At 41.1% G+C, this 10,632-nt stretch overlaps 1 protein-coding gene across 1 annotated transcript in view; it reads right to left on the bottom strand.

Moving 5' to 3' along the window:
* The window catches only part of LOC112642957 (olfactory receptor 10J3-like), a 148,423-nt gene extending 138,063 nt beyond the window's left edge, over window positions 1–10,360 (bottom strand). Inside the window, exon 1 of the mRNA XM_025420711.3 lies at window positions 9,856–10,360. Coding sequence (XP_025276496.1) covers window positions 9,856–10,360 — 505 coding nt within the window. The remainder of the gene's footprint in view (window positions 1–9,855) is intronic.
* Window positions 10,361–10,632: the final 272 nt, after the last annotated feature.

Below are 10,632 nucleotides of genomic sequence, written 5' to 3'. Positions count from 1 at the left end.
GAATCAGGATTTACCCTCCCATCCACGTCTTCCTAAACACCTATAGTAATTGCTGCTTTCTGTTCAACAGATCCAATTTGTATAAGTTCATCAATATAGTTGATAAGTGTGAGGCTTTATGAAATGTTATGATGAGCAAGATTTCTGTGGTCTGTATAACAACAGAGAATAGGATGATCCTGGCCTTAGAGCAAGACCATGAAAATACACTGTTGGCCCTTCCAAATAAAAGCTACTGCTTCTGATTATCTTTAAAATTGGTATGTAGAGAAATTCTTTATTCAGGTCAATAGTTACACACCAAAGATTTGTCATTTTGCTCCGGCAAAGATAGGACACCTGGGAGGCAAGAACTGTAATTGAGGTCACAAGGTGATTAGGTTCACAATAGCCCATAGTCATTCTCTAACATACATCTGACTTCTTCACAGGCCAAACAGGAGGAACTAAAAGAGATGGGATGGGTATTACCATCCCTGTTTCTTTCAACTCTTTTATGGTGCAATGGATCTCTACAAGTACCATAGTAATAGGATATTGCTTCTTGTTTACTCTCTGGATAGGGAGAAGACTACTTACCATGAGAAGGGTCTATCAGGGAGCCACTGTGGGGACTCTGCCAATTGCTAAGGGTGTCTACTCTCATTTTACATTCAAAAACTGAGGAAATAACCCCAGGGTGAGACCTGGAACCAAATGGCCCACTGCGGTTCAGACCCAAACTGACCCTATGCCTGTCACCTGACTTGAGTCAACAGATTTGGCCAGTCAAATCTCCCCATCAGTTTCCAAACCTACATCAAACCACAGACCCAGAGCCTCTTGACTGAAAGGGAGGCCAAGTCTCCTTGAAGTACCCTTCATCATTAACATAAACACACCAATCAAAATGAGGGTTCACAGTGATCACGTGGACAAAATGGCATGCTTTAAGGATGCCAGTCAGCTTCTTTCCCCAGCTACTTAAGCATTTGTTCAAAGGCCCATGAACAAAGCGGCCATGTTGTCAGGAGTGGCCTCAACCATATGGATGTCCTCTTACCAAGGCTGACCTAACACTATTATTGCACATCTCATCTACCAAGAACACAGACCAGTCAGTAGTCCTAAGAGTGGCACCATTCCTTGTAAAACAAACAAACCAGAAAAAAAAAAAAAAAAAAAAGGTCCGATGGCAGGTTTATTATATTGGACCTCTTCCATCATAGAAGGGACAGAAATTTGTCTTTGCTGGGATAGGCACCTATTCTGGAAATGGATTTGCTGTCCCTGCCCATAATGCTTCTGCCAGCATACCATCTGCAGACCCTCACAATGCCTTAACCACCATCACTGCATTTCCCAGCATTACAGCTGATCAAGAAACTCATTTCACAGTAAAGGAAGTACAACACTAGACTCATGTTCATGAAACTAGTCTTACCACATACTCCATCATCCAGAAATAGCTGATGTATTGGAAAGATGAATAGCTTACTAATGACAGGGTTACATCACCAGTTGAGAGAGATCTTGAAATAACGGAGTTCCATTTTAAAGCAAGCAGTGTACATTTTGAATCAGACAATTCTCTAGCCGGAATTCATGTATCCAGAAGTTAATGGGAGGGAAGCTACTCCTACTTTCACCTATTATATCTAATAACTCACTTGCAGAATTTTTCTTCCTGTCCCAGGATCCTTCAGTTCCATTGGTCTTCATCCTTGTGGAGAAGATACTTCGACCAGGAATAAAAGGTGATGAGGCTGTCACCTGGCCACTCGCAGCCCCGTATTGCTTGAACCAACAGGCCATCTCATTACAATTAACTCGTTATATTCAATTTGCATGTTCAAAACACTTTGATTTCTGTCTCTTGAATGGACCACAACTAATTCCCTACTTCTCTGTACGAAGTAGCCCATCCACAACTTTCTAAGCACTGCTGAATCTCACATGTTTTAATATCTTACATTTTAATATCTTATGAATCTCATTTCTAATTTCTATTATTCTTTAACCCATCAGTTACCAAGCTGTGCTAATTTCCAAATGTTTAGGTATTTTTTTTCCAAGATTTTTTCACCATATTGTTGAATTCCATTATGGACAGAGAACATAGTTTGTAGAATATTAATCCCTGTTAATGCATTGAATCTTGTTTTACAACGTATCATGTGTTCTGGGTTCCATGTGCACTTGGAAATGTACTGATTAGCTGGAATGTTCTAGAAGTATTAATAGATTCCGTTGAAATTGGAACTTTAATGCTGATTTCCTGTCTACTCAATCGCTAAGAGAAGTATTAAAATCTCCAACCAGAACCAAAGATTTAGCTACTTCTCTATTTAATTTAGTTTTTATTTATTTTGGAGCTCTAGTATTAGGGGCGTGCACATTTAAGATTGTCAGGTCTTATGGAGGTCCTTTATCTGAATAAAATCTCCCTCCTTATAATTTTTTGATACTTACTTTCTGATACTAACTTTAAATTGCAAATGAGTGATGCCTGGGTGGCTCAGTGGTCTGCCTTCCACACAGGGTGTGATCCTGGGGTCCCAGGATCAAGTCCTGCATTGAGATCCCCTCAGGAAGCCTGTTTCTTCCTCTGCCTATGTCTCTGTCTCTCTGTGTCTCCCATGAATAAATAAAATCTTTTTTAAAAAATAAAGTACTACAGGGCAGCCTGGGTGGCTCAGTGATTTAGTGCCGCCTTTAGCCAGGGCCTGATCCTGGAGACCCGGGATCAAGTCCCGTGTCAGGCTCCCTGCATGGAGCCTGCTTCTCCCTCTGCCTGTGTCTCTGCCTCTCTCTCTCTCTCTCTCTGTCTCTCATGAATAAATAAAATCTTTTAAAAAATAAAAAATAAAGTACAAATGAAATAGTGAAACTTTTAGGTTAAGTTGAAATAAGGTCTATACTACCAAATGCTATAGGAAGTTCTGGAAGATATAAACATTCCAGTGTAATTAGAGTTCACATGGTGTATCCTTACCTCTTTTTCTTTTGATTTATGTATTTTTTATTTCAAGTATATCTCTTGTAAATAGCATAGAGTTGTCTTGCTGGGTTTTATCCATTCTGACAATGTCTTTTCAATTGACATCATTAGTCTATTTAGGTCAAACATAATATATGGTTGAGGTCTATGCCTACTGTTTTGCTAGGTTTTAGTTGGCCTCATTTGTTATTTGTTCATCTACCCCTCCATCTATCCTTTATTTTATATTAAATATTGTTCTGTTTTTCTCTACTGCCTTCTCAGCTATACACCTCATTGCTCTATTAACACATGCATTCTTAACCTATCACCATCTTTCTTAGAGTTAACATTTACCACTTCTTGTTAAAGGTATCTCAAGATTATAGTTACATTTAGCTTTGAGCTACAATTGTCATATGCAGGACATTACATACATTATAAGCCTCATAATATTTTTCTTTAAATATATTCCTTAAAAATCATTCAGAGAAGGAAAACAAGGTATCATTTTATATTTACTCATTATTAGCCATTTCCAGTCATCTCCATTTCTATAGCTTGCATCTGGTGTCCTTGACCTTCAACCTAAAGAATTTCCTTTAGCATTCTGGTAGCACATAAATGATCTCGGTATTCACGTATCTGAAAATATTTCACCTTTGTTTTTGAATATTTTTACTGGACATAGAATTCTGGCTTAATACTAAAAGTCATTTGCTTACTGGTCTCCTTTGCTTCTAATGAAAAGTGAAGTGACTGTTATTGCATGTAACAGATTACTTTTATCTAGTGACTTTCAAAACTTTATCTTTGGTTTTAAAGATTTGACTCTGAAATACATAGATTTGTTCTTTTCATTTATCCTGCTTGGGATTCATGAAGATTCTTGGATCTGTAAAAATTTCAATTTCTCATTAATTTGGAAAATTTTTGGCCAGTTGGTCTTCAAGTATTTGACACATTCTATTCTCTGAGGCTCCAATTACATGGACATTAGACTTCTATATACTGTTGCATCAATCACTGAAACCTCATTTTGTTCATGTTTCAGTCTTCCTCATTTTCTAGAATCTGTTGAGGCATTTTCAGTTTAATCAACTCTTTTAGTCAATATTTCATTTGAAGTATTTTAATTTTCATTCCTATGAATTCATTTTTCCCTTATTACAACTAAGTTCTTGACTGGCATCCCACATAGGTTTGATCATTAGGACTTTATTTTTAAGTCACTTAACCTATATATACTAGCTGTTTTTAGGTCCCTGACCACTAATTTGGGCCATCTTGAAGTTAATTTATATAGATTGCCTTTCTGCTGACCATGGGTCATATTTTTTGTTGTTGTTGTTCCCATGGTGAACACATTTTGTAATTGTATACTAGACATGGTGGATGACCCATTATAGAAATTCTGGATTCATTAATCTTAGTGCACTTGCTACCTGAGTAGACAATGTTGGGAAGTCTCCCTAGAAAACTGTTTGGACTTACCAAACTCATTCACTGTGACCTGTTCCTACTAGTACATACAAAGATGAAGGTCACCAACTAAGTTATGCCATTTTCTTCTCCGTAGTTCCAGAGAATTCCTGTATAGCACTAATAATTCTTTATCAAAATGCATTGCAAGTAAATTATTATACTCAACAACAAGGCTCAGGTCTTATTTCTGGATCCTTAGTGCCTAATCCAGTGCCTAATACTCAGAGTTGACAGGCCTATTTGTTGATGGAAAAAACTGAATCATTTAAAAATTCAGAAATCATACAAGGCTAACACAAAACTGAAAATACTGGAATGTGTGGGTCATTTAAGTCAGAAACAAACACTATTGTAAGCTCTATTTCAAGTGAAGAAATCAGTGAACCACGAGATAAATTTAAGTGCCTCATAGTAAACATTTAAGGAAATATATTCATGATTTTCAATATGCCTTGTTTACAAAGGCAGAGAAAGAAATAGGACATTTCAGAGAGTCCATTGCTACTGATTGAAATGAAGCTTTAGCATTTAAACATAAGGTTTACCCATCATACCTTATTCCCTGGTAAGAATAGAGTACGTATGTATACATGGAGTAAGAGCAGGTCATTCAAAATTAACAGATCTTGAGGCTCACTTCTATGTTAGCCCTAGCTCTAGTGGTGTATGTGACCTCAGGAAAGTCACTTAATCCAGCCCCACTGTGTTGATCTGACAAAGTTCCTTTATAGGAGTGCTGGGAAACTCCACTGAGGTCATGAATGGGAAAGATCTTCGTGAACTATAAAGAGCTACATAAATATTAGGGATAGTTAGTACATAACAGGAAGACAACAGTACTGCTTATCGTGGCACTCATCACATCTAAAACTTTCAAATGTTATCTCTCCCCACAAAAGTACATGTGCATGCACATACACACATAATCTCACATACACACTCACATGCAGACACACTTCAGCAAGAGTACAAAACTGATTTGGAATCTTGTACCTTTTAAAATATGCCCTAAATGTTAATTTCCATGTGCCACATCCTCCCTGTCTGCCTTTCAGCTTAATTTCCTCTCCTGCTGACCACCCTTCCTCCCTCTCCTCCCCGAAACATTTGTACTCAAGAAAATGTTTGTTCTACTTATTGTTGGGAGAACTGCAACTATTTTCTCCTCTAACACATCATGCATGATAAGTAGGGTATGTGGAAGGATCTTAGATGAAACTAGTTTTTCTCTAGAGAAGCTATGAAGTCAACACTGTGAAAATTATACTTCCGGAGTTTTAAGACCCATATTAGTTGGTTTCATATTTTTTTTCTAAAAAGTTTTAAAATACCTTAACTCCTGGTTTTCTAGGTCAAGCTATCAATCACTTCAAATTCTGTCATTAACCTGGTTATGGCTAAAACATACTAACCTAGTGTTAATCCAGTCTCCTTCAAAAGGAGGATTTTTCTCTAGTCTACTTTTAAGTGACTAATGTATGGATGTCAATCATTTATGAAGTGAGAACTGCTTGCAGGCAATTGCAGAATGGGGAAAAGTAATTTCAGGTAGGCTTTGCTGTTCTTTTCTCTGTTGGTTTACTTTCAGCGAGGGAAGTCTATAAGGCAGACAGAGGGAAATAGGATAGATCTATCAAAAACAAACCAACAAACAAACAAAAAACCCTGTACCTTCCCAGATAGGACCTTATATTTAATAGGTGTTCACACGTTCATCTATGCAGAGATATATGAAGTACCTACTACTTGCCAGGTGAAAACCTGACATGGCAGTAGGCATACAGAGATGAATAAGAAACCTGCTGTCCTGACACTTGCAGATTTTACAGACTGTGTCTCTGCTCAGGTTCCTCCCCACCCCACCCCCAATCTCCCAGACTTCAACTGACCCAATGCTGCAAAAAGTTAGACATCTATGAATTCTCTCCTCACCTTCAAAATAGATCCAATCAGTTCTTTGTGTTTTAACACCCCTGACCCCAAACAAGAATCCCATGCATGTGCTGAAAGCAAGTTTTTGCACTTTATGCAATTTTGTCTTCTCCACTGAACTGTGAATAACATGAAACCCAGTCCCTGCGTTCCCCATTGTTATGAACCCAAAACTAGTAAATGGCTTGACATAGTGCTTGAGAAATATACGTAGATTAAGTTATTATGAGTATTTTTCTGATGAACAAAAGAGCTGAGCAAAAGTACTAGAAGAATAGAGGTGTTTGTGGCATCCAAGAGAAAATGAAGGAGCACCAGTAGAGATCTTGGTGAAGGATAAAGATGATGAAGACAGATGGCTTGCTAACATGGGGGCTAAGTGTTACAATTATAGAAGCCCATAATAAAAGGAGTCACTGTTCTTGATTCATCCTACTGGGAGGCCCTGTGGCCACACAGGCCTATGAGCCCTTGTACTGTTGGCTGCGCATCCCTCGTAGGAGCAGTTTCCTCACGTGAAAGTGAAATCATGCCAAGTATGTAGCCCACATAACACCAGAGGAGTGTTTACCTGTCCATGAGGTAAGAGGGGAGTGGCAGGACTGATGTTTAAAAACTTAGGGATTTGGGGGGAAGAAATGGGAGAAGGCAAGGAAACTCCGTAAAGACAACTGCACGTGCCCACTGTTGTCCACCTACCACCACCCTCCCCCTCAGCCTCCCAGCTAAGCAGCACCCATGCCATTTCCCCAACTTAATTAAAAAGCAGCATCACCCACATAGGCAAGAAATGGATGGGGTCAAAGACTGCTTCTTTGGGTTTAAGGAAATTGTGGAAGTAAGTTATCTATAGAAGAATGAAGTTGGATCTTGTCTCATTTCTCCCAGGATATGGGGGAAGAAATAGTTCTATCAGAGAAAATGTTCTATAAGAACATGAAGGAAAAGACATGTTCACCTTTATACTCATGATGCAATAATTTCAGAAAGTTCAAAAGCCCTCTGAGGTCCAACCACATACTCTTTACAGAACTAGGACACCTCTTCTGGAGGTAGAGCAGGTGTTGGTCGTCATCTAGTATCAGCTATTCTTTTTGTATATTTTTTTTATTGGAGTTCAATTTGCCAACATATAGCATAACACCCAGTGCTCATCCCATCCACTGCCCCCCTCAGTGCCCGTCACCCAGTCACCCCATCTCCCTGCCCACCTCCTCTTCCCCTCCCCCTTGTTCCTTTCCCAGAGTTAGGAGTCTCTCATGGTTTGTCTCCTTCTCTGATATTTCCCACTCATTTTCTCTCCTTTCCCCTATGATCCCTTTCACTATTTTTTATATTCCCCGTATGAGTGAAACCATATGACGATTGTCCTTCTCTAATTGACTTACTTCACTCAGCATAATACCCTCCAGTTCTATCCATGTTGAAGCAAATGGTGGGTATTTGTTTTTCTAATGGCTGAGGAATATTCCATTGTATACAAAGAGCACAGCTTCTTTATCTATTCATCTGCCAATGGACACTGAGGCTTCTTCCATAGTTTGGCTATTGTGGACATTGCTGCTATAAACATCGGGGTGCGGGTGTCTCAGTTTTTCACTGCATCTGTATCTTTGGGGTAAATCCCCAGCAGTGGAATTGCTGGGTCATAGGGCAGATCTATTTTTAACTCTTTGAGGAACCTCCACACAGTTTCATAGTTTTCCAGAGTGGCTGCACCAGTTCACATTCCCACCAACAGTGCAGGAGGGTTCCCCTTTCTCCACATCCTCTCCAACATGTATTGTTTCCTGTCTTGTTAATCTCCATCATTCTCACTGGCATCAGCTATTATAGCATTCGACTGTGAGAGCCTGCTACCGGGGACACTGGACAAAGATTACCCCGCCAGCCTTCAGCTGTGGTGACTTCCTCCTCAAAGGGATGTGGAGAGCAGAAGAAAATGACTGCTCACCTAGAGGAGGCTTCAGTGCCATTTCTGTGGCACAGGTCAGAAAAAACACAAATGGCTCCTGGCTTTTAGTTTCCGACTTGGGGCCGGATGAACTAAGAGGAGCAGGATTGTCAGAAGACCCATGTTTCCAGGTCTGCCTCTCTCACTATCATGCAACTCAGGCTCAGTAGAGATAAACTCTGATGGGAAGGTCAATATAAATATTCCAACCACCTTCCCCATTGAGGGTATACAGTCATGTGGCATGGTTATGCTTATTTTGATATAAACACAGGAGAAGTATGAAGTTTTAGCTCTTTGCTAAGAGAAGTGAACTTAATGGCAGCTGCTTCAGACTCTGGAACCGGTACAACCAATACCTGACAATTCCTTCAAATCTGCTGCAGCTGCTATAGATACATTAAAAATCTAAGAAGCTTCCATAGGTTTAACGTCTTCATGAAAAATGTGTCTAGAGAAGAGTGCGGTGACAGAAAAGCCACCAATACAGTCTCTCCCTGCTTCTAGGGAACATGGGTCTTTGCCTTCATGGCAAAGAAGGAGGGACGCACATAGAAATGAATACTATTGAAGGAGCTCACATGGCTGGATAATGAAAGTCAGTTTTGCTAAAGCTGTTCGTTTTTTCAATCAGAGAGAATTAAGGAAACCCTTTCTGAAATGATCACTACAGGGGAAGTGATTTAAGTCCTGAGGATGAAAGCCATCCTCCTGCTGGCTCTGCTGCTTGTTTTCCGAAGACCCTGTCCACATCCGTTCCAACTGCCTCCTCTTCACATCTTCTTACCAGACTACATCAAGGATTTGACTGAGAGGAGCCAGGTGAAGAGGGGGGACAGAAAAGATCTCAAAACCAAAATCCTGCAGCACAGAAACAAGTAGTGCTAATCTGGCTTGGAAGGATTCCGGTATCTCAGGTACGATATTCACTAGAGCGTAAGCCTGCTTTCCGCCTTGTCTCTGGAGCATGAAAAAGCAGCATTTCTACTCTTTGACATTCTCAAGCAGCACCATCTCTGATGAACTTGTGTTCGATAGCATGTTTGTGAGCAGACACACGTTACACTGGGCTAAACGTCTCCTGACAAAGCGATTCGATCTGTTATGATGTTTTTGCCCACAGCTCTGCGGAGGGCGTCTTTGACCTCCTTGTTCCTCAGGCTGTAGACAACAGGGTTGAGCAGGGGCGTGATGATGGTATAAGTCACCGAGAGAAGGAGGTCTTGTTCTATGGAGTTCTCCGACTTGGGCTTGAGGTAGGCGATGGAGGCACAGCCGTAGTGGACGATGACCACGGTGAGGTGGGAGGTGCAGGTGGCAAAGGCCTTCTTCCGGCCTTCTGCGGAGGCAATCTTGAGAATGGCAGAGATGATGAAGACATAGGAGATGAAGATCAAGCCCACAGGGACCAGGATCACAAATGAACTGACAGCATAATTGATCATCTCATTGATAGTGGTATCAACACAGGAAAGTTTCATGACTGGGTAAATGTCACAGAAGAAGTGCTCCACCACTGTGCCACAGAAGGGCAAGTTGAACATTGCTGCCACATGGAGAACTGCCATAGCCAGGCCGGTACCGAAGGACCCGCATACCAAGGTGGCACACACTCCTTTGCTCATGAGGACCGTGTACCGCAGGGGGCTGCAGATCGCCAGGTAGCGGTCATAGCCCATCGCTGTAAGCAAGAAGCAGTTACTGGTGGCCAAGGTGACAAAGAAGAACATCTGAGTTGCACAGCCTGCCAAGGAGATGGGCTGGTTATGAAAAAGGAGACTGGAAAGCATTCGTGGGACAATGACCAGTGTGTACACAGTCTCAGAACTGGCCAGCATGCTCAGGAGGAAGTACATGGGCGTGTGCAGGTGGCGGTCAACACGGATGATGGTCACAATGATGACATTACTAGTTAGAGTTAAAATGTAGACAGTCAGGAAAACCACAAAGAGCGTTAGCTGGTGCTTTCCAAAGATAGAAAATCCCAGGAAGATGAGATCTGTCACTTCCGTGAAGTTCTTTCTCTGCATTCTGCTAGACCAGGGTCTGCAAGCAAGAAAGGAAGTCATCAAGGAGAACATCCCCCTCAGCAGCTGGACTCCGTGGGGAGAGACCAGGACAGTGAAGCCAGAGAGTGAGCCCGACTCCCTCCCCTTGACCAGCGAGCTCAGGCTGGTTATTCCTGAATAAAAGCCCACCTCACACACACCCCCAAGGGCTTTGATACAGTGCTTCATTCCGTTGAGTTCCGTTGAGTTCTGAACCAGAAACCTCTCTCCAAGAGCTAATGCTGTCCAAAGAG

The sequence above is a fragment of the Canis lupus genome, chromosome 38 (genome assembly GCF_003254725.2).
Source record: "Canis lupus dingo isolate Sandy chromosome 38, ASM325472v2, whole genome shotgun sequence".
Lineage (NCBI taxonomy): Eukaryota > Metazoa > Chordata > Mammalia > Carnivora > Canidae > Canis > Canis lupus.
The sequence above is the reverse complement of the archived record's forward strand: the minus strand, read 5'-3'. Positions and strand labels throughout refer to the sequence as shown.